This window comes from Gossypium hirsutum, chromosome A13 (genome assembly GCF_007990345.1).
Source record: "Gossypium hirsutum isolate 1008001.06 chromosome A13, Gossypium_hirsutum_v2.1, whole genome shotgun sequence".
NCBI classification, from domain to species: domain Eukaryota; kingdom Viridiplantae; phylum Streptophyta; class Magnoliopsida; order Malvales; family Malvaceae; genus Gossypium; species Gossypium hirsutum.
Window position 1 is genome coordinate 110622417 of NC_053436.1, and position 24444 is coordinate 110646860.

The 24444-nt window shown below is 33.4% G+C and overlaps 3 protein-coding genes across 4 annotated transcripts; all 3 read right to left on the reverse strand.

Moving 5' to 3' along the window:
- Positions 1–9: 9 nt before the first annotated feature.
- Positions 10–8323, reverse strand: LOC107941274 (DNA repair protein RAD5A). 2 transcript variants are annotated; one of them, XM_016874832.2, is made up of 20 exons: positions 7536–8323; positions 7273–7406; positions 7033–7168; positions 6799–6852; positions 6574–6720; positions 6339–6490; positions 6171–6255; positions 5811–6083; positions 5504–5650; positions 5256–5411; positions 4550–4617; positions 3483–3605; positions 3306–3405; positions 3086–3198; positions 2365–2643; positions 2058–2258; positions 1331–1424; positions 1165–1236; positions 847–945; positions 10–236 (listed from the first exon to the last, which is right to left on the reverse strand). In XM_016874832.2, exons 1-20 carry the CDS (start codon positions 8091–8093, stop codon positions 114–116), a joined length of 3114 nt encoding a protein of 1037 aa, XP_016730321.1. In that variant the 5' UTR covers positions 8094–8323; the 3' UTR covers positions 10–113. The 2 variants fall into 2 exon arrangements, with proteins under 2 accessions (XP_016730321.1, XP_016730322.1); XM_016874833.2 differs by lacking the exons at positions 10–236; positions 847–945; positions 1165–1236; positions 1331–1424 and having other exon boundaries at positions 2081–2258; positions 2369–2643.
- Positions 8324–11737: 3414 nt separating this feature from the next.
- LOC107941269 (protein RETICULATA-RELATED 1, chloroplastic) lies at positions 11738–15730 on the reverse strand. Its single transcript, XM_016874825.2, has 7 exons — positions 15166–15730; positions 14665–14763; positions 13349–13572; positions 13192–13261; positions 12935–13014; positions 12460–12524; positions 11738–12284 (listed from the first exon to the last, which is right to left on the reverse strand). Exons 1-7 carry the CDS (start codon positions 15679–15681, stop codon positions 12091–12093), a joined length of 1248 nt encoding a protein of 415 aa, XP_016730314.1. The 5' UTR covers positions 15682–15730; the 3' UTR covers positions 11738–12090.
- Positions 15731–19807: 4077 nt separating this feature from the next.
- Positions 19808–22515, reverse strand: LOC107941263 (UDP-D-apiose/UDP-D-xylose synthase 2). Its single transcript, XM_016874820.2, has 9 exons — positions 22093–22515; positions 21712–21804; positions 21424–21531; positions 21160–21274; positions 20945–21078; positions 20762–20863; positions 20587–20679; positions 20361–20496; positions 19808–20285 (listed from the first exon to the last, which is right to left on the reverse strand). Exons 1-9 carry the CDS (start codon positions 22357–22359, stop codon positions 20173–20175), a joined length of 1161 nt encoding a protein of 386 aa, XP_016730309.1. The 5' UTR covers positions 22360–22515; the 3' UTR covers positions 19808–20172.
- Positions 22516–24444: the final 1929 nt, after the last annotated feature.

Here is a 24444-nt window from a genome sequence, read left to right on the forward strand (position 1 = left end):
AATTAAAAGTTTTAAAAAATAATATTTTTTTACTAATAAATAATTAGTTTGAGCCATATAAGTGCATCCAAACATACATTGTTATACAGTTTGAAGAAGTCATTATTATTATTTTAAGTGAAAAGCATTTTGAGTTCTTCAAGACGTGCTGTTCGAACTTCTTCATCGGTTAAGGCACCAGATATCATCTTCTGCTTGCGTGCTTGTACTGCTTCCATCCTTTCCTCTACTGTTCCCTGTTATTTCACATCATCCATATAATCAAAACCTCAATCCAACCCATATCAATACACTGCTCCAAACTTGTGGTTCAGATTAGATCGAATTTAATTGGCTTTATTGGCAAATTGACTCTTGCACTACATTCTAATTTTCAGATTGGTCCTTAAATTTTTATTATATAAAAAATGCTATATAAACTATCAATTTAGTTTCATTTTACCCAAGAAAGACTGGCATTCAATAAAAACATGCAACATGATGTTTTTTTAAAGGTAACCTGGTACAAAATTGATAATTTAGATACCAATTCTGACAAAAAAAAAATTTAAGAACTAATCTAGAAATTGAGGTATAGTTCGGAGCCAATTTGATTTTGAAAAACCAAGCTTAATTCGAGATAAAAAAAAAAAATCAGCCCCCTAAAGCACAAATGGCGGTTCTACTTCAGTTGAATTGAAGCCATGTTACTTGGACTCGGGTATGAGTGACCGACACTGATACCTTACACCATTTCAATACTTTTTCATGTTTTTGGAGTCTTTGAAAGATTTTACCTCCATAGATATTACAAACAAACAAATAAATAAATTGAAGCAATATAGCTTTTAAGGGAGAAACCTATACCTTGACAATGAACCGTTTGATTGCAACCCTTTTAGTTTGGCCAATACGATGAATGCGCATCACAGCTTGTTCTTCTACAGCCGGATTCCACCACGGATCCTGCAATGAAAAAAGTATGATCCTTCATGTAAGAAAATTATAAAAAGAATAAGAATAAAGCATACTCATCTTTGAAAATATACCCATATTTAAAGCTCATCTCAAATCCAAATAACAGAATTATTCCTAGGCTAAATTCCCTCGATGAATATGCAAAACTACAAGTACAGATGAACGCCCTGCACTTAATAGTAGATAAAGCTTGTCATTTCTGCATACCAAAACAAAGGCATTGGAAGCTGCAGTTAGATTTATTCCGACCCCACCAGCTTTGAGTGACATTAGCAACACCTGATATGAAAACATCGAACAAACAATAAGACTCAAGCCATCTAGAATACTATTAAACCAAAATCTTTGTCCAGAAGAAAATTTTGCCACAAACCATAATTTTGCTATCTTCTGAAAACTGTTTTATTACTTTTTCGCGTTGCTGTTGATTCAAAGTCCCATCGAGTCTAAGAAACGGAATGTTATTCCTGGACATTAATAAAGCATAAGCATATGCTACTATGAGCAAAACTTTCAATGGCATAACAAGAGAAGTGGGATGGAGAGGAAGAGAAAAAATAAAAGCATGCAGTGCCATTTTTAACTTGGATCAAAATTATTTGCACAAAATCAACTTGAACAAGATTCGAACTGTTTAAATCCTATTTGATGTGCCTTTACATCACATTTACATCACATTTGATCCGTAACAAAACTGTGTTGAACAGGATTTTGGCCTCAGTTTTGTCAATATGGTAAACGAGTTGTTTAAAAGCCACTCCAGCAAGGTTTTCAAAACTGGACTGGACCAATGGTTGAACCAATCAAACCACTGGTTCCCAGTTCAACCAGTTCGGTTGAATAAAATATTTAAAAAATGAAGAAATCCAGTTCGACTGCCAGTTCAACCTGTCCAACTAGCTGGTCTGACTGGTTCAACGGGTTCATGGGTCAATCAATCTGACCCCTTATTCCAGACTGATACCTTGGCCGGTTCTCGGTCCAACTGATTATCGAAACATTCCTAAGAGTGCTGTAGCTACCATGCGTAACACTGCATTCTTATGAAAGAAATACTAGCTCAAGACACTGATAGAGCTTCAACCGGATTTATAACTTACCGAGAAAGAGGAATCTGCAAGAGGTCCAAAAATGCAGTCCACTGGCTGAAGAGAATGCACTTAGAGCCTGATGAGCGAAGATTTTCAAGTTCTTGTAATAGAACAACCACCTTGGTGGACTCCACCCAATTTTTCTCAACATCAACCTGAAACCGACTCTCAGTTGGGGCTGTAATAAGTTCTTGCTTCGTAACAGTTTTCCTGCAAGGTAAAACAATAACACTCTAAGACCAAGTTTGGTGAGTTCATCTTGAACTTTAACCTGAGGCTATAAAAGTCAAAAAAAGGAAAATTGATTTCAAGATACCTACAAACAGGGCATAAACCAGAATTTGGATTCCGCCAACTTGCCAAGAGACACTCGCGGCATAAGCGGTGAGCACATGGAGTCAGTACAGCGTCTTCAAATGCTTCAAGACATATCGGACACTCTCCTTGTTCTCCCTTCCGCAGCTCTTCAACCACTTCCTGGACATATGCCCTTGAAGGTAGATCCTTGGCTTCACCATCTAGGGTACTCTGCCCGCCTCTAAGGAACCGTTTAGCCAGCTTATTAAGATCTGTGTATTCTTGTGTATCTCCTCGGCTAGAACACAACAAATTACCCATCAACATTTACTCATAAGAATGGACAAATAGTTGCATTTTTAGTGCAAGAGGCCACCAATATCCCTCAAGTATAGCCCAAATAAATACAATGCTAATAATAATGATGAGCACAAAACTGAATTAACACGGAAGCAAATCATGTAATAAGTTCAAGGCAAAGATCAGCAATTGACATGACTGTCAAACTCTTTACATATTCAATCCGGAGACATTGTTTCAAGTAAATTTATATAAAATGAATCCTGTCTCAACAATATACACTTTATTTGAATACCAGATATTTTTTATAAGCTACCATGAGTTAGAACTGACAGCTATCTGACCAGACTCTCCAAAACAACATCATCACCACACTACCACATAATCATCGACACACTGATAAAAAACCAGGTAGGAGGGAATAAAGGTAAGCAGCAGACCTCATCACAAGAAACGGATGATCACAACATTGACGTAGACGTAGAAGTAACTCCAAAATAGAAGCATAATTATGAAGAACACGACCTTGTTCAACAAACTGATCAAACTTCACCTGAGCAGAAACCCAGCAATATGTAACAATTATAAAGTAAAAAAGCAACATCAAATGTAAATAAACCATGAGATCAATGAAGCAAGGTGATACAAACTAGATTATACCTTCGATCTTTTAAATAGGGCTTCATAGAAGTCCTTTTCAGCTTCACTGAGCTCACAGTATATCACCTGAACATCGGCTGGAGGTAGCACTAGAATCGGCCTATAACACAATTTTAGAAGCAAAATCTATAAAAAGCTCAAATGAGATAACTAAGGATTCCTAAGCAGTATACTCACTTGCCATATCGGTCTGTGCTACATTTTGTTCTCCTTAACATGATTGGCTTTAAGATTGACTGAACCAACTTTAGCCCTCTCTGATCACCTTCCTCAAATGGTTTTTGGATGAGCTTGTTCCACCTATATCATAGCTAGTTAGCTAAATTTTATGAGAAACAAAAAAAAAATCAAGGAATATTTCTAGGTACAGAACATTCAAAGAAGCTGCTCTAATATAGCCTACAGAATGCATTTGTATTACTGTTCACCCTATACATGTATCACAAATTTTACTGAATGTGACCTGGGATCTATAAATTTTTTAACATCATAAAATTTCAATCTAGTAAACTTGTAAATGAATCAATATAGTTAAACACCAGATGTATCATCGATTTATCAGAAAATTTCTAATCAATTTCCTTCAAGGTTAACTCATAAGAAAGGACCAAGATACTTTGATGGACATTGTTGAATTGGGTAAACCCCTCTAAATATCTTTTTTGAACAAGAGCTAAAGTAGCCGCTAATAATACGGTTATTATACCTATCAAAGATATTAGATTCATTATGTAAGTTATAACTATGAAAAGAGAAAGGTGGGCTATCCGCTGCTACCATAGTGGCAGCATGTATAAGAGACGAAATAGGAGTAGGCCCCTCTGTATGGCATCAGATAACCATACATGAATAGATAGCAGAACTAAACTGAAGTTTTCTTCAGAATGCCCATTTGAACCAAAGCAAACATATACAATAGTCATAACATAAAAAAAATGTTTTTTATGCATCTATAAATGTAAAACCACTAGACATAATTCAGTAACAAAACAAGAAAGAATAAAATATATCCATACTGATAAATAGAAGCTCCCTCTTCAATCCAGAGAGAAATAAATGTGACCTCAAGAACCTAATAAATTGTCTAGGTGCTGCAGGCAGAGATAAGCATTTAAAACTTAAATCTAATTAACTGTGTTTTTGACAACATGAAAAAAGAAATTCAAGCCAAATTTAGTGGTCCAATAGACCAATAAAGAGAAGCCTATCCTAAATTTTCCATCGAAAAATTTTGTTAAACTTACCAGGGCCAGTTTCCCCAAGGTTCCACCTTCAAAAAGCGGAGGAGACTGTATAGATCCTCCAGCTTGTTCTGTGACAGTAAATTTTCTTATTAGAAAGCATACAAAACCTTGGGAATCAATAGGTTAGAAAGCAAGTGAGAACTGCAAAGTTAAATTAACAGATCATCAAAAAAAAAATTTTTACATAACATAAAAAATGAAATTCTAACATGAAGATAACATACACTGATAGGCACAAGCAAAATTAGTATTTGTTATTCACATTCTTCAGTATAAGAAATCTACTTTTCCAATAACTATAAAAGTAAAAATAAAAAGCTTGAGAAACAATTGCCATAAATCAAATAAGGCTTTGCTTAAAGCACAAAACAATGAACAAATACAAATTAGTGCACTTATCATTTAATTATACCAAAACAATGAGCACATACTAATATTGATGAAGTGCACCATAAAGGATTTCATATACATTAGAGAGAAATTCTTCAGAATTTTGAAGAGAACAGATTATTGACCAGCAATGCATGACCAAAAAGAAGTAGACAGAAGAAATTTCAAATGCACCAATAAATACCAAGAGTTCTGCTTCACTTCCAAGTACAAAACAAAATGGGATAAAAAGAAACCTAAAACTAAAAAAATGCTACTAAAATTGAAAAAGCATTTAAAACAAAGGGTTTGAGGCACTTTTCAAAAATGTCATTACCTGGATCGGAGTCCCAGTGAGACACCAGCGACGATCAGCAACTAAAGCAGCTGCAGCCATGGAAATTTGACTTTTTGAGGATTTTATGGTATGTGCTTCATCAAGAACAATCCTGAACCAACGCACCGAGTACAGTCCTCCATTATCTTCAGAGTTCTGGAAATAAAAGAAGAGTCACTTTTACTCGTGCATAAAGTATGAAGTAATTTTAAGTTTAAACAGAAATAGAAGTAATATTCTTTAACCACCTCTGCTGAAAACTCTGAAGCTAGAACCCCATATGTAGTGATTACAACATCATTCTGGGCAAGAAGTTTTGCATCCTTTGGCCTACTTTGACCATAATGAACATATAAAGACAAAGATCCAGGCTGCACATGAGTTTCAATCTCTGCCTGACAATACCCAAATGTTTAGAGCCACATCCAATAACAAATATTGAAGAATTAATCAGATAAAACATAGATATTAATAGAACTGCTAAGTTCCAAAAAGGCAGATGCTACTATAAGCAAAACCATGAACTGAGTCTACTTCAAAACTGAAAAGACAAACCTTCCATTGGCCAAGAAGAGTCATGGGACATATAATCAGATTGCCACCATTTGCAAGTTTGTTCCTTTGCTTTGACAACTTATCAAAGCCGGGAAACTTCGTTGCAGTTTTCACAGAATTCGGTGATTGGCTGAATACATCAATGGCTTCACCACCTTGATCAGAAGGCTGATCTGAGGATTGACTATCTGATAGCCCACCTCTTTCTGAATGGGTTGCTAAGAGGGATATAGTCATGATGGTCTTCCCAAGCCCCATAGCATCTGCCAAGATCTTCACAAGTAAAGGAAGTTAAGATACAGTCACAATGTAACAAGAAGGAACTAGGCTAAATATGCATCACGAATAGTAAGACCATACTCCTCCTCTAGCCATTTGATGAGTGCTTGGAAATTCTATTGTAGCATCACCAGTAAATGCATTCAAGTAGATAACAGGATCTCTCCTATATAGAAAGAAACAGTACTCCATCAATACCCTGTAACATATTGAGTGGAAGAAGTCTGCTAAAATGATAATCTGACATACCTATCTGCTAAGCGATATGCTTCCCAGCAAGGGTGCAGTGTTGTTGCTGCCTCATCCATGCAATTTCCCTTCTCCACCTGAAACATCCACTGGAGAGCCTGCTTTTGATAAGGCCGAAGTTCACACTGGAGGGTGCTAGGAGGGTCCATTTCCTATAACACAATAGTTGTCATTTGATCTCACCTAATGATTAGCAGAAGTATATTCTACAAACATTATTCAAAAATGACAATACCTCTAATTCAGAGTTGTCTCCCACACCAACAATGTTTTCAAGATCAGCATCAGAGATTGACTCATCATTTTCAACCTCATTTCCGTTTTGAGATGGATTCTTAAATTTGTTTGCAGTTAATAATGGGGTATGAATACCAGAACCATCCTGTTTTCACAATATCATTCAGTAATTCAACCAAGAAAAACCACATTATAGTAAATCTAACTGTATTGTATTTACTACCTTTGTCTCCAAAGGTCGTTTCTTTGTGTACAAATCACCAGGAGCTAGTTCTGCCTAATTATCACAAAGCAACAAAAATATTTCTCTTTAAAATATTTGACAGAAAGAATTGATAGTGGTAAAATAAAACAAAATAGTATTAAAACCAACTACAGTATTTGCTCAATTCATGATAATTTTATCAACTAGGTAATCACAACCAAAAAGATGTATAAACTTAAGACAAATAATTACCTTCTTAAAAGGTGTTAGGCCAAGCAACCGGAACAAACTTGGAAGAGGATGAACAATAGATTCATCATTGCAATTGCTTGCTGCCTTGAGTGAAGTTTGCTGATACTTATGGAACATGGAACTATTAATATACACACTGGACCAAACCAAAAATTCACCCTCATTAAAACCAAATTTAGTAATAAAAACAAATATCCATTTCAAAAACTTAGAAAGAATAACCATTCAGACCAACCACACCTTAACAATAAGAGAACAGTATCCATTACACCTAACACATCCGGAGCTGATTTACACCTTCCCTCAACTCTAATCTTCTTATCCCTCACAAGCGGCAACAGACAGCGTGCCCATTCATTGGGTATTCTACCAATCTGCCAAAACGTTATTTGCTTTTATAATCATATTAATTCATATTCAAATTCCACTTTTGCATCCATAACCATAACTAGCAAAAAATAATAAGCAAAGGATTACTAAGAATTAAATTCAAAATTTATCACCTCCCCAAAGTTCTTTGTAGAGAATCTAACAATCTCTGAACAAGCTGCAGCTGCTCTTCCTTTCCCAAAGCCTTTCCCCATTGACCCAGCCGGACTAGAGCCAGTACCCTTCAACGGAAACGTGAAGCTAACTTCCTCCCCAACCTTAATTTTCCTTCCTTTACTCGTCGAAAGCCCAGGTACCTCGCTGGAACCAACAAACCCCCAATCGTTTTCAAGCCTAACATTTCCTTCATCTTCCAAATCATTCCCACCACATGCAACATTTCCATTACTACTAAAACTAAAATCCTTGTTCTCTTTCCCTGTTTTCTTTGGCTTTACGCTAACCGTTGATATATCGGAGCTCGAAATTCGGACCACGGGTTCGGATTCGGGTTCAATTTGTTTCTCCCTGGGCTTGAAACTTCGAGGCGAATCAAAAATTATGTTGATGGCAGCGGTCGCATCGTGTTTGGCCAAGTGAAGCGCTCTAATTATGTCCATCTCGGAATAATCCGATCCAACGATCAACCGGACGGTGGAAATGAGATCCTCCGATACCTTGTTTCCACCCATTGGGTTGCTCTCACAAAACCCTAAACCCTTGCCCCTAATTTAATCCCACGTATTCGATTCTGATTTTCCGTACTAACGATGAAATTATTCAATTCGAAGGTGAGGGAGAAAGGGGAAGTGATTTGAATTTCTCGGGGGTGAATGCTAAAATGCGCTTTGGGTAGACATGTTTATGGATTGGCGGGTGAGTTTCAGAGATGGCGGGAGAGTGTCGGAAACTTTTTTTGAAGGAAAGGCTATAATAAGACTATATAGTGATGCGAAGCGCGTATTTCCACGCGCGTCTTAACCTTTCCCGCCATTTTTTTTTTCTTATCCATATTTATTCGGTGCTCAGAATTTAACGAGAATAATTTAAAAAATGGTATACTGAACTCATATATATTAACCGCGGAAAGTTGTGGAGACCGTTTATCAATAATTAGTGTAAAAATAATGGTGATAATGGAACTAGATATTATAATGATATTATAGTATGAGAAAAAATTAAACGAACCACTAAACGTCCATCAAAAGGGATCCTAAATTTGGTCATTCAACTTTAATAAAGTACAAAATAGTTATTAAATTATTTAAAAAATTTTATTTAAGCCACTAAATTATTCTAATATTTTTTCTTAAGTCATTGGATTATTAATAAGTCTAGCGAGTGAGTTCCAAGTAACAATTTGACCATCAATACGGTGGATCAGTATCCACAGACAGGTAGAATAACATACTTTAAATCCAAGTCGATTTTACCATTAGCGTCGAAGATCAGAGAAAAAAGTTGTTTAAAATTTGATTCTCTGATTTGTGGTATTTAAAATTGTTTTATAAAAAACTTGAACTATAAAATAAATGGGAAATGGAAGTTTTAAATTGGTGTAAGTAGTGCGAACAAAAAATGTATACAACAACGATTTTAACAGATCAACAACTTAAATGAAAACTTTCGAACAATTCAATGATTATTTTGTAATTTTTTTTAAAATTGAGTGATAGAAACATTAACTTACTAATTAATTTTCTATAAATAAAAATAAAGTAACTAAATTTCAAATGTACAAAAAAATTACGACGACTTGGATCATATTTTAACCAAATCAAATTACAACAACCAATATGTTAGAATGGTAATAGAGATTATATTCTTATTAACCAATAATTATGTAATAGGCTGTTTTTCAGTGGTGTCGGAATTAGTGGTTTTGGGGCCACCAAATCAGACGAGTAAATTCGTAAATATTATTATTTAATATTTACGAGACAAGTATGATTTTTTAAAAAGGTTTTTTATTGGATAATTTATATTATACAAGTGATTTATTAAGTTCAAGTGGTTTTAGAAAATGAAGTATCGGGGCCCTGTTTTTATAAACCAAGCCATAAATATTTTTATAAATATTTATGGAGTGTCATTAAGGTGGTATTAAAGTTTCATTAAGAAAATTTAAAGTTTCGATAGTTAATTAATTAAAAAGGATCAAATTAAAAAATACATTCTCGAGACTCCGTTCCCGTAAACCTAACTCACAAATATTTATTAAAAATATTTATGAAGTTATTTGTGTAGTTAATTAGGTTTTGGTTAAGTGAATTTGCATGAATTGAGAGTAATTAGGTATAAGAACTAAATTATATAAAGGGTGAAAATTAAATTATAGATTAAAGAAAATTTAAAGGGACTAAATAAGTAATTGTACTATTGCTTATAAATGGGGCCGCATAAAATTGATATTTATAATACTTAAAAGTTAAAATATATAATATAATATATCTTAATCATTAAGCTATTATAATATTATATCTTAATCGTAAATATATATATACTATAATAAAACAAAAGTAAAAAAAGAAAGAAAAAGAGAGAAAGCTAAAACGAAACACAAAGAAAGAAAAAGGAAAAGAAGGAGGCTAACATCTTTAGGAGTTTCAAAGTTTCAAAATTAATTGGTAACGTCGTACCGGAATCCTCGACTAATAACAGAAAAAATAAAGTTGATGAGGAATAGTTTGAAATTTTTTATTTGTATTTTTATAATTCGAATTTAATTATTAATTATTTTATTTTGATTAAATGTTTATGATAAGTGTTGAGGTGAGTAATTGATATTTTGATAATTGATTGAATGATTTGAATTGATAGATATATATATTGAATAGATTGATTTTTTTAATTGAGATGAATATAGGTGTAATTATGTGATTATATGAAAAATCAGCATTGGATATTGATTATATCTGAAATGTGAAATTAAGCTCTATTAACTGTATCGGGCTGAGTCGGATATAGATGGCATGCCATAGGATTGGAAGAGTTTAGGGATTCCTTTGACTTCGAGTCAATGAGACACTGGGTATCAATTTATTACTTCGGATTAATTCGATGAGGTATTGGGTGCCAATTTACTTTGGTTTAGCCGATAAGACACTGGGTGTGAAATTATTACTTCGAATTATCATATGAGGCATTGGGTGCCAAATTGGTATGTTTTGGTTAGATTCGTGTATCCGTCCGAGTCCTAGTTGAGTTAATAGAGAAAAATGAATAATAAAATTTTATAATTGATATTGGATTATATTGTATGTGAAATGAAAATGGGACAGTGAATTGAAAAATATACTGAGATACATAAATTGTGTATTCATGAATTGGATATAGAATAAACAATATTGTTGTTTAAATGATATGTGTATCATATTGTGAAAAGCTATTGCATAGCAAATGATGAAAATTGAGTATGATATGAACGAGGTATTTATGAATTGAATAATTGAATGGTTAATGTTATTGTATAAATAAATGTGAATTTTAATTATTCAATTGTGCTTAATATTTAATTGTGCCTATTATATTATTTTGTCTTTAAATTTTCGGATTATAGAAAGACTACTGAATTTATACTAAGCGTACGGTTTTGTTTTACGTGCACAAGTCAGGTAGTTAAGTTTGGTCGCCGGTTCAGCATCCAACAACGATTCCAATCTCAAACGTGGTGATGTTTTTCCTTTTGTGTCAGCATGTACATAGGGTATCTAACTAATAATAGTTATTTTGTGGTTTGATTGAAAATTAGGTTAAAAGTTTAATTTTGGTTGGTTTTATACATATAAATGCGTGTTTGTTTTTAAAGCTATATTATGACATGGTAAATTGAACTAAATTTAGATAAGTGCATGTGAATTTAATTCTACGTTTAAGTGCTCATGAGCTAGGCAAATTGATTTAGATTTGGTATGTTTATAATTTGGATTAAAATGATGTTTTGGTGAATTGTTTTAGTGATATGAAATGTTTGAAATTTCTGTCTGTTTGATCTGTAAACTCCAGTAATGCTCCGTAACCTGATTCTGCCAAGGGATAGGAGTTGGGGGTGTTACAAATTAACGTCCGGTTAATTATTTATTTACTGACTAAATTATAGTGTAAATATTTTAAAGTTATAATTTGCTTAAAGTTTTGTATCCTTCATAAATGTGGAATTTAATCGTTATACTTCTATTTTCATAAATTTAATTTATCTATTTTTCAAATTTTGGTTTGTTTAACACAGCTAAAATTATTTTGTATTGGAGCGTTATTTTAAAATTGAAAATAAACTTAGTAATCATGTAACAAAAGAATAACATTGTATTCAAAATGTTATTTCAATTCAACCATTAACTTATATTCAAATATTCAATTGATATCAATCCCGAGTTTAATTACCAATAATACTTATTCTATTCTAGAAAATAAAGTTTTTGTAATTAAACCATCATTTCCCGAATCAATCAATTCATTCAGTTTCATTAAATAAATTATAAAAAAAAATTTCATTTTTTCTTATCTGTATTAATTTATAAATCAATCTACTAACTAGTTCCCGATCCGAGTATGGAAATCTCCAAAGCTATAAATTGGCATTGCCGTTATCCAATTTGCCAAACAGTCCGTTTGGTGCTGCATTTTTTATTTATATGGTCAGCCATGCCATTGAAGAAAAGCTTGGACTGTGGAGATTCGGCTCCCACCCTACTGAACTCCACTCCATTTGGCCCAGTCTACAAATTGCATTCCACCGTAAACATTGTTCGCGAACCGGACCCCGATCGTGAAAGCCATGGCAACCGGTGGGACTTGTTTTGTGACCGGCGATGCTTCCACGAGTTGCTCTAACCCGTTGATTATCTGATAACGAGCGTTGGCTGATACCGCGAGGAAAACACCTATGATTCGGATGGCAAAACAAACCATTAAGCAATACAAAAAGACAACATTTAAGTTAAATGCGTGGTACTTTGAGAAAAATGAAAAACCGAAGTAAACAAAGACATTGCAATTGGCTCTTATCATGTAGTATGAAATTTAAGCTAAAAGTAATCTAAATAGTTTTAAACATACCCCAAAGAGATGCAGTTCGCAGAAGAGGCGGCACCGGAATGTCTTCGTCAGATTTTCGTATTCTCCTAATCATTTAGAAGATTATACAAGTAAGCAAATGCCGAAACAAAAACAAGAAAGAAAAACAGTCGGATTCGAAGAAGTTACATGGATGCAAAATTGTGTCACTACGCACTACCCTTCTGCAAGACGGATCAAGCGTTCGTGGAAGACGGACAATACGATGTCCTTGAACCAATTCTCATACCTAACGAACTAGGATTCTAAATCATGCAAGTTTTTGCTTCTAAGACAATACATTATACATGATCAGTTGTTGTCTATAGAAGAGTAATGACACGAAGTTCACTAGGAACTACGAAACGGGAAAGCCAGTTAGATCATTGATCTACTGAATTATTATCCCGGAATTATCGGACTAGAAACTTAGGAGGTGGAAAGAAACAATCGAGAAAGTCTGAAGAGAAAACCATACCTTTTGGTGGTCATTACCAGATTAGCTATGCCTTGGCCAACAAGACCACATCCAAACCCTACTGAGCCATACAATACTCCCTGGATAAGAATAATACAGTCTATGTTACTCGGGCTCACATGCAAATATCAAACACGGGTATGTTCATTTCTTTTCGAGTTTGGAAGTCATATCCTCGTACTTGTGTCTAGACGTGTCGGACATTAATGCTTAAAAGAAAAATAAAGAATCATTGATTACTATTTATCTACCCGTACCTTGTAAAAGAATGTCGCAATCCGTTGTTTCGCCGAGAATGTACATCCCGGCCTTTCGGCTTCGAAAACACTGCAAGAGCAAAAAAGTTCAATGATGCTTTTGATAAACCATGAAATAAGAGTCGTAGGACATAAATTGTTGCTATGAAATGATGACCTGCTAGGAAGAGCAGAACAAGCCTGTTGTAAGCTCCCAAATAAACCTCGGGATGGCGCCGATGGTTGACTGAAACGAGCATACGGTGCCAACATGCCAACCAAAGCAACATCGATCACTAAGCCAACTAAAACATCGGCAAGATACAACTCGAACTCCGACCAAAAGGCATCTCCTCTTTTCTTCATTTCCGCAAATGTTGCGCAAAAAGAATCGATCCCTACCTATCATAGAAGAAACCAAAAGTGCCAAAACTTAAAGAACCCTTTAAAACAATCAGCATAAACTGCAAATCACATAGAACCACAATTAAATTGCTAGTGCCAGTTGCACTTTCTAATTGCACCAATAGCAGTAACTCACTTCGCAACAGAACGGTTGTGCAACCTACTATATGTGGTTGGCGTATTTTGATCAACAAATACATGAATTTTATCGTGTTAAATATCAATTAAGCAATAACTTTATCTGAATTTATTTAAATTCATGAAAATCTCTGTATCGAAGCATAATTTTAGGACTTATTACGTTTACACTAGCTAAAGATTTACAAGTCTACATTACCTACTTAAAAAAGTCTTGTTTACTTGTTTATTGAGTTGAAGAGAGAACAAATCTAGTTCATCTTAACAACTTATTATCAGTTCGTGTACATTATAATCAAACTTTAACAACTTATTATCAGTTCGATAAGCTTTCAAGGAAAAATCTTAATATTATTAATATAATAAATTATTCTTTCAACCATATCACGTAGAAAGTTTTTGAAACTGTGTAACCAAATCTTATATTCATATCTACATTTTACTTTTTCAGTTGTTCTTTTAATTAACAACTTAACTAAATGCAGGAATTCACTTCCTTCGATATTGAAGAACAACATCAAAGCATACATGGTTAATGTTAATAGTCAATACATTTGCAATACATTTTACCCATTTAGTTAAAAATGAGTAAATTAATTCTTATAAATTAAAAAAAAAGTAAATTAATTGTTAAATGTTAAAATTTTCATCCATTTTTACGGTTAAAATCTGGCATAGTTGACAGAATAACTAAACAGTTACGCATAACGTCTCACGTACGCCTCATGTTAACATACATGAACCAATTTTTAACAGTAAAAATGAATGAATTTTTTTAACAAGCTTTTTAATCTAACATATAAATGTTAATTTACTAGCTTTTAAATAAAATGAGCAAAATGCAATCAAACTCTTAATATAAGATATTCCATCGTACTTTTTACCGAGCTTAAAAAAAAGGCATATTATTATTTACCTAATACACTATAAAGAAAATTGCACTCAACAAACCTCTGTTCCAACTTTGAAAAGAAATGAAGGATCTGCTAGCATTCGGTCTCGAAGCATAGAACAGTGTTTCATTAAAAACCCAAGTGGCCAAATCGATCCCTGTCAACAAAAATGGCAAAAATTAAAAAACATCAAATATCTTTCCAAGCCATTTTCACCGTTAAAATATTTTTGTTAAATTTATTGGTATAATATTTAAAAAAAATCATTTGGTAACGAAGGTAAGAACAATGTAAATAAACTCAAATTTAATTAAAAAATCAACGGTGTTAATAATTATGCTTACAGTAAATTAAAGTAATGGACTAAATTTTAAAGAAATGATAAGTATAGGGACTTAATAATATTTTAACCTTTTTACGTGTATCCATAAATTCCTAAACGACAAATATTCCCACTTTTCCTTCAGCTCATTTTTTCCCTCCATTTTCTCATCAACCAAACAAAAAAACAATGATCACAAAAGAAAAAAAAATGTTCAAGCTTCATTTATAATCGAACCTGCAAATCCAAATACCGTAGAAGGAACAATTTACGAATTCCGTAACTTTTCGCAGCATCCATCATATCGGAAGGCAGTTTCACTCCTCTAGCTTCCGCTTCCTTCTTCACCTCCTCAAACTTCAATATCGGTCCAAACTCTTTCCCCTCTTCATCCTCACCTCCACCGCCACCAAACGAATCATTACCTCCATTATCACGTCCACCGCCGCCACAGCCACCACCAATCTTCTCTTGATCACTGATTCCAATGTCTGAAACACTGGATTCACTGCCAATTTCGCCATTTTCTGTCGTGTTACCCGCGGAATCAGGCGGCCTAACGCAATGAAGCGTGGAAAAACCGGAGAGTTTGAAGCGAGATGAAGTTAATTTCAATCGAGATTCGATCTCGATAATCCCTTTGAAACGAGCGAAATTCCTGGTTCCGATCACATTGATTGTCATTGAACCGTTGCCTCCGCCATTGGAAAGAGCGGAGAGCTTGAAACGTGGTGGTGGTGATGACATCGACATTTTTTTTTGTGCGAGAAAGTGGAAGCGAAAATTAAATCAAAGAAAAAAAATAAATAAAAAGGTAATTGAATTTAGTTTGTTTTGAACTTCGAAGTAGGACTGGGTGAGAGTCAGTTTTGATCAGCCGCTACACTGGTGGGAAGAAGGTGTTGACGTGGATTTTTACTCTTTTTTTTATTATTTTGGCTTTTTTCTGTCTATTAGACGTGGGTAAACTACACTCAAGGTCACTAAACTAATAGTAAGTTTATTTTTTAGTCACTAAACTTCAAAAAGTTCCAGCTAGCAATCTCTAAGTGACTATTCTATGATCCATACGGCAAATCAATACTCATCAATGAGTAGAAAAATATACTTTAGATCTAAATTGTACAGGCCAATTTTAGCTACTATTACAGAGAACCCATTTACAATTTTATAATCCCTCAACCCAATTTCAAACCCCATTAAATCACTAACCCATTAAACCCCAAAACCCAACTAACCTACCCTAATCTAAACAACCCAATTCCCATTAAGCCCAACTAATACATCAACCAACCCAAAATTCAAACCCCATTTACAACCAGAACCCAATATCCCTGAACCCATATACCCGAAGCCCAATTACCTAAACTACCAGCTCACTAAACTAACAGCCCATTACACAAAATCAGAAACAAAAAATACCTAATCCCAAACCCTAGCCCCCTAGCATTCGGCGCCCACTTGCCTCTGTCACCACCGACGTTTGCCACGCCCCATACCCCCACTACAATAGTCCCATACCTCCACAGTCCTCGTACGCCACGCCCACACCCCGTACGCATGACAACAGACTCTGTACCTGCAAAAAGGAAATAAAACAACAGCAGCAACAGAGCAGTAGCCAATAGAAGAAACAATATTTTTGTACTCTTCTTTGGAACATTCGGCTATAAAGCCGAAATGGAAAATCTGTAAAAGGGGGGGGAATTTTTTTCTCTGTTTTTCGTTTTTTGATGTTTATACGAGTGCTCAAGGAAAAATATTTAAGTTAGAATATCATACTTGTACAAACAGTGATTCGAACACTCAACATCAGAGAATCAAAAACGAAATATTGGACTTCCGAAACTAAGGTAATTTTTTGGACTTTTTGAATTGATTTTCTTTGTTTTGTTTTGCTCATACTCTTAAATATGCATATACATATACACATGTAAAAAAATATAAGACAAATTTATAAATAAATAAATAAAAATTACGGTGGCCGGCGCCGGCCGGTGGCCTTCCGGTGACCGGCCCGCGGCCGGTGCTCTCCCCTCCCCTCTCTCCTTTCTCCCCTCTCTCCTTCTCTTCCTTTTTTTCTTTCTGCTATCTCCAAATGAATTTAAAAAAAAAATTTAACTTATATAGGGGACCAAAACGGTGCGTTTTGGTCCCCCCCAAATAAATAAAACGACGTCGTTTTGGAAGCGGGTCGGGTCGACCCGATCCGCACCAGGCCAGATCAGCGTGTTTTTAAGGGAGGGGTTATTTGCGCGTTTAACCCCTTCGCTTTTTCGTGGATTTATAATTAAGTTATTTTTACCTTTTTAATCTAGCCCTTTAACTTGTTGCGCTTTGTGATTTGACCCTCTGCCATGCGCTGCGTTTTTAGGAAGCTGGTTTATTACCTGATTTGGTCCCTTAGGTTTGTTTGCGTGTGCAATTCAGCCCTTTTCCGTTTATTTTCTTTTAAAATTTCGCCCAGAACTTTGTTATTTAATTCAATGTAGTCCTCTTTTTCAATTCATTGTCTTATTTTCAATTTACTCACTATCATTCTTGATATTTATCGATTTTAATATTTGTATTTATTATATTAAATGTATTTATTATATATCTTGATGTATAATTGTATATATATATGCATGTATGTGCATGTATTTGTATTTAGTTTTTCTAGTTATTTTATTTTAATATTCTAATGCTATATTAGTCTTTATATTTCAATATTTTTACGATCCTTACTGTTGTCATAATATATATATTTGTTATATATGCAATATTATTTGTTATGTATACTATTATCTTATTATATATTATGTACATGTTGAATATTGTATTACCCATGTATTTTATTATATGTATATATTGTTAATATATATATAAGTATTTCTTTATGTAACATTAGCATTATTATTAATATTAATATGTTCTTAGCATTGTAATTATGTGTTATATATACTAGTATATATATATTTTAGTATTATCAATTGTGTTCTATTTATGTTTTTGTTTTCTTGTGTACATTGCTATATTATCTTTATTACTATTGTTGCTAATTTTAGCATATGTATGTGTATATTTCTAATATTATATTATATTTTTCATATTATATCATGTACATATACATATATATATTTTTGTTGTGTGTTTTCATTATGGTCTTATCTTCGACATTATTATTATATTCAATCTTGCAAGCATAGCTAGTATTTTTATTGTCATGTATGTTCTTTGCTCCAACGTATTTTACCCTCTTACTTTTATTCCATATTAATTTTGTTTTACATTGCTTCAAAAATCACATTCTTGTTTTCTAATTAATTTCGATAATCAAGTCAATATATCGATTTAACATTAAGTTGTAAATTTCATCGCTATGTTGGATGGAATTTATCGACTCGTGTTAAAACGATATATCCTTTCCAAAAACCAAAAATTAAAAGTTTTCGTTTTTTTCTTCCATCGGATCACGATTGAATTTTACGTTGAACGCGTGTTTTTAAAAATCAAGACAATACGTGTTTAGGAGATACCAATTTTTGGGCGCCGCGAGGCTGCTAATACCTTCCTCGCGTGTAACCGACTCCCGAACCCTAATTTTTCTTTGGCTTTTAACGTAGACCTTAACTCGGCCTTTTCTCGTTTTTTTAAAGAAAAAAGAAATCTAATAGGTGTCCGATCACACCTATAAAAAAGGATCGGTGGCGACTCCCTTTGTTAATAAAATCGAAAGTTGGTTTTCAAATGTTTAATAAATCGCCACAATTAGCGACCGACTGAAAGAAATTTTTTTTTTACGTCGCTACAAGTACATTTGACGACTAGTGTCAGAGATCGAAAAAGAAAGCTATTTGGATTTTGATTCATAGACTCGCGAGATTAAGAGTTGTTTGATGAAAAAAATTGAACTGTAGAAGAAAAAGGAAATGAGAATTTTCGATTAGTGCAAGCAATGCGAACAGAAAAAAACCATAAAACAACGATTTTAACAACCGAATGACTCAAATGATATTTTTTTGAATAGTCCAATGACTAATTCATAACAATTTGAAGTTGAATGATCAAAACGTAAACTTACTAATAATTTAATGAACTTGAGTGTAATTTACCCACTAGAAATTTAAGATCGGCAAGATTAACTCTTTTTTTATTCCTTTTTAATTCTATAACTAATATTATGTTAGTTATTTTCCCGATGATTTTCTAGCATGTTTATAGAATGCTAAAAACTTAATATTACATAAGAGATGAGACTTGAATATTAAAAGTATGTCAAAATAATTATTAAGTTTAATTATGATTACGATCAAAATACTTAACGTGGGTCAAAATAAGTTTGAATAATGTCTATAGAGAGACTTAGATTAGAATATAGGATTCAATCCAAATCACTCAAAATGTTCGACATTACCAAAATCTCATTCACATATTGTAATTGAGGACTAAAGTGTTAAAAAAATTGAATTCGAATCATCTTTGAAAATATAAGTATTTAAAAAAACATATATATTTAGTATAAAAATGTATTTTACATATTATAAATAATATGAGAAATAAATAAATAAATAAGAAGAATTCAAAATAGAATTGTATCAATTGAGTTGTAATGAATATATTTTTAATTTTAATTTAAAACCGGATAAATGTATCCCTTCAATGAGCTCAACGTCTAAAAATTATGTCCATAGAAAAATTCTTTTATTTCGTTTTTCAATATAAAATTGATGTTAGTAAATACTTGGAATTTGTTTGTGATCGTCCATCCAATAAAAAAGCTGAAATGTCAACGAAATTGGTACAGTGCTATTTAAATGAACAAGTAGATTAATTATCACTTGATTAATATTCTAATTTAGACAACCCCAAAAAATAATAACAATAAACAGGCCCTCGGTAGTGCTGAACTTCAACTTACATGAAAATTATAAAATAATATAATTTAAGAAACAAAATCCCGAGAGAGTATAAATACAGCACAATCCAGAAATCAGAAAATGGAGTCCAAAAGCTTTCTATTGAAATAATAACATATAACGCTAAAACAATGAAAATCTAATGTTTCCATATAAAAGTACCACACTAAGAACTTAACTACAGATGCAGACAAGTCTAAAAAATATAAACCAAAATCAACAATGAAGATATATTTATAAATAAGACTTCCTAAAAAGAATTTTAAGAATCCAAACGTAAAAGAACAAAAGCATATATTTTACGCGAGTCCTTACTTGTGTGCGTGGTCTAAACAATCTTGCCCCTTTAGGATGCAGTTGGTTTTGCCATGGACTTCTTAATGGCCTCGGCGTAAGTCCGGTATTGGTAGGTAAGAGTCGATTCAAGTAAGTCCCAAAGGGATGTCTTGGGGTTCCAACCTTAACAATGTTTTCAAACGGTAGTCAGATAATGTAATTAACATAAGGAGAAAACTAAAGATTACGAGACAATACCGAGTTGTTTATTTATTATGGTCATGTCCGGGATTCTCTTGTCGCTATCGTCATATCCCTCACCGTAAAATTCCTTGGAGCTGACATCAATAGATGGTGACTGCAACATAGGTTCTCCACTAACCTTGGTATAGACCTGAAGCGCCCGAGGGCAAACAGTAATACTTACATGCGACCAAAATATCGATATCAACAAATACAATAATATGTCAATCGTGTAATTCACCTGAGTCATCATTTCAGCAAGTTGCCTAACTGTGACTTCATTGTTTGGGTTACCCACATTGAAAATATGACCATTGGCCCTATCTGGGTTTTCCTGCATAAATGGCACAGCTTGTTTAGATACTATGTTTTTGTGTGGCGGATGTAGGGACGAGGGAACAGTTAATAATACTTACAATCATCAAAAGAACAGCTTCAATGGCATCCTTAATGTAAACAAAAGTTCTCTGGGATTGGCCACCATCAACAAGCTTAAGTGGCTCACGACGTAGCAGGTTCTAACCATGAGGAAGAAAATTCATCATCAGAACTAAGACAAACAAGAAAATCTAAATGGCTTCAAAGAAAGCTCAACTAACATTACTAAAGCATGCCAGAACTCTTGGAACTCCTTCACTTGGACCATCAATGCCGGGAATGAAATCCATCCTTGGTCCAATCCAGTTAAAAGGCCTCACAATGGTGAAATCAAGGCCACTCTCCGCACCCTCAGCTGCAATGAATGATAAAAGCAGTCACTAAGTTATGCCCGAGGCTTCCCAATAGGGGCTGGACCATTTGGTAAGATGCTAACCATAGATAAGCCTCTCGATCAATTGCTTAGCACATGCATACGGCCACCTCTGTTTCTCTATTGAACCAAAAATGCAAGGCGAAGTATCTTCCTTGAGAACATAGTAAGCAGGATCCTATAACATGAATTATGGAATGTATAAAAGATTCTTTATATAACCAGTAGATCTTTACTAAGCCATATAAATTACACTGTTGAAAGCAAAATTATGAATTCCAAAAGCTAATCAGTTAAATAATTAAAAGATAGATAGCGAAATGTTACCTTACGGAGAGGAGAATCTTTAGGAAGAAAGCTTCCAATGGTTTTGCCGTAAACTTCACAAGTAGAGAAGCGAATGAGACGTTTGCTGTTCTCAGAACAGTACTTCACCTACCAAACTTAATATAACAACATAAAAAAAAAAATCAATGTCGATTTTGATATGAAAAGGCGCAATAACAATCAAATCTCAAACTCACTCACATCAATATCAATCAACTGAGAAGGGAATTAAAAATTGACACAAAAAAAAAAAGGAGAAAAAACCAGTCATAAGTAAAAAATGCTTACCACAGGAAGTGCATCAATGAAATTGCTATAAATTGTGTCCAGTGGACGCGTATTGTAATCTGCCGGAGTACAGATCGCCGCAAGATTTATCGTCTACATTGCCATAAAAAACTCTCCGTAAATCCAGTAAGAAAATTTATTTAAGTCAACAAAACAGTTAAACAAATCAGAAAACCTAACTTCTAAACAACAATGAGAGTAAATTAGCTTAAGAAAACCAGATCTAACATATAAAAACCAAAGAAAACCAGATTTATTAAAGCATTTTACATAGAAATAAAGAGAAATTCAAATTATCCATGATCTCCTGCAAACGAAGTCCAGCAAAAGAAAAAAATAGCAATGGTATCAAAAATGTATAAAGAAAGAGCAAGCAATTACGAGATCTGCCATCTTGACAAGGCCTTCTAGCCTAGAATCATGCTTGATGTTAATTCGGTGAAATTCGATACGGCCAGCCCAAGGCAAAGAGTCGGGCTCGAGGAGGCGTTTGATCTTATCATTGTAAACATCCAATGCAAGCACTTTATGCGGTGTCTCCGCCATCAGTTTCTCACAAAGGTGAGAGCCAATGAAGCCTCCGGCTCCGATCATGCATATCGTCATCGGCTTTATCGGCCTACCGTCCAGATCCATTCTCGCCGCCATTTGAAAACGAACGCCGGTATATTTTTCTACGATCTCTAAACCACAATGAAGAATAAGCCACGAGAGAAAAAGAAAATCTACGTAAGATTTGATATATAAAGAGGGAAAAAGTGGTGAAAAGGAGGGAAATGCGACCCCCTGACAGAGCTACAATAAATCAGGGGGGTGGGAATAAAGCGTACTCGCGATTATATAACTACTAGTTGTACTCGACTAAATAGTGAAACACGTGGAAGATTTGAAAGGTTGTAGACTGTGCTTGTAACAGAGATCATTGCCGGATGGACCGTTAAGTAGATTGGATACAAGGATTAATTAAGGATTATTATTTCATACTATTCGGTATTATCTATAATATATTAAATAATGTTATTAATATTTTGAAAATAATAATTGTCGAAACCATTTTTTTGAAAACGGAAAATCGACTTTTGAAAACAAAAAGTTGGGAGTCGCCACCGATTGTTTTTAATAGGGTGTGATTGGATCACCTCAAAACACGGTCGTTTTTAATAAATAAATAAATTTTTCAAAACGACGATTTTGGTCTGCAAAAATAGAAAACCGGTTCAGGAGTTAATTACGTACGAGAAAGGATTAGCACCCTCGACACACCCAAAATTGGTACTTGATTGATTATTTAGTGTCTTAATGTCGAAAATTAAAGATTTGGACAGAGTTCAAAACGCGATCCTCCTTTTATTGGCTTTTAAAACATTTAGGTAAGTCAAATGTGTATTAAAGACCATCTCATCTCAAGGTAAAACATTACATCCAGTACGTTAGGACACAACATTTTTAACCCTCAATTGTGAGCTTGCCTTTAAAACGTGCGTTTTAGCCTTAAGAGGATATTCGAATATTCATAACAAACAAAGAAAGCGAAACTCAGTACGTTAGGGTACGATTCTTCGAATTCTTTAAATACCGAACATTGCCTTTATTCTGAAATTTTTTTAGAGTGAACTGGTAAGAGGATATTCGAATATTCAAGACAAACAAAGAAAGCGAAACCCAGTACGTTAGGGCACGATTCTTCGAATTCTTTAAATACCGAACATTGCCTTTATCTTGAAAAATTTTGAGAGAAGATCAATGGATAAATGAATTAAGGACATAGATTTTTCTAAAAATGATGATACTAGACAACATGAAAATAATAATATGAGAATAATGCTAACCATAAATAACTAATAAAAAATAATAAGAATAGTAATTAATAGAAATAATTAATAAAACAACAGTAATAATAAATACAATAATGTAATAAACATTGTGCTAATAGTAATAATAATATTAAAAATATGATGATAATAACAAAAAATATGTTGACGATAACATTAAATATGGGGGATAATAGTAAAAAAAAAATTGGAATAACAATGTTAAATTAGTAATAGTGAGAAATAGTAAATAATAATAATTTGATATAAAAATGGTAACCGATAATAAACAATGGTATAAAAAATAATATAATAAGTCTATGTATAATAGAAATAATTAACTTCGCTTAAAAATATATATTTACATAATAAATACATAATAATAAATAATATAATAATATGAAACATAACTCAAATTAATTAAATTAATAGAAAATAAAAAAACAAATATAAAAATAATGAGAATAAAGCTCAAATTGATTAATTTAACAGTAAAATAACAAAAATAAAAAAAGGGGTTAAATTGAATTAAAAATGAAAACTTTGGGGCCAAATCAGAAAGAAAATAAAATCAGAGGTAAACTCTCTCTCTTTTCCCTTCTTTAGTTTGTGTAAAGAAAAAATGTGAACGCCAAAGTAAATAAAATTGAATAATATAAAAAGTTACCTTAAAAATCTGATTTGTATTCTCTTTGATTTCGTATGTGTATTCTCTAAAAAAAAATCCCCCCGTTACAATAGTTTTTTCATGGCTTTATTAGCCAAATTTTACAACTTATAACAAGTAGAGTGATGGAGGTAGTGGATGGTTTAGTAGGGTGATGGAGTTAGTGGTCGGTTTAATGGGGTGTTTAATTTGGGCTGGTTTGATTGGGCCCGGGCAGAAATTGAGCTTAACAATAATTTTTGCAAAGTTTTATAA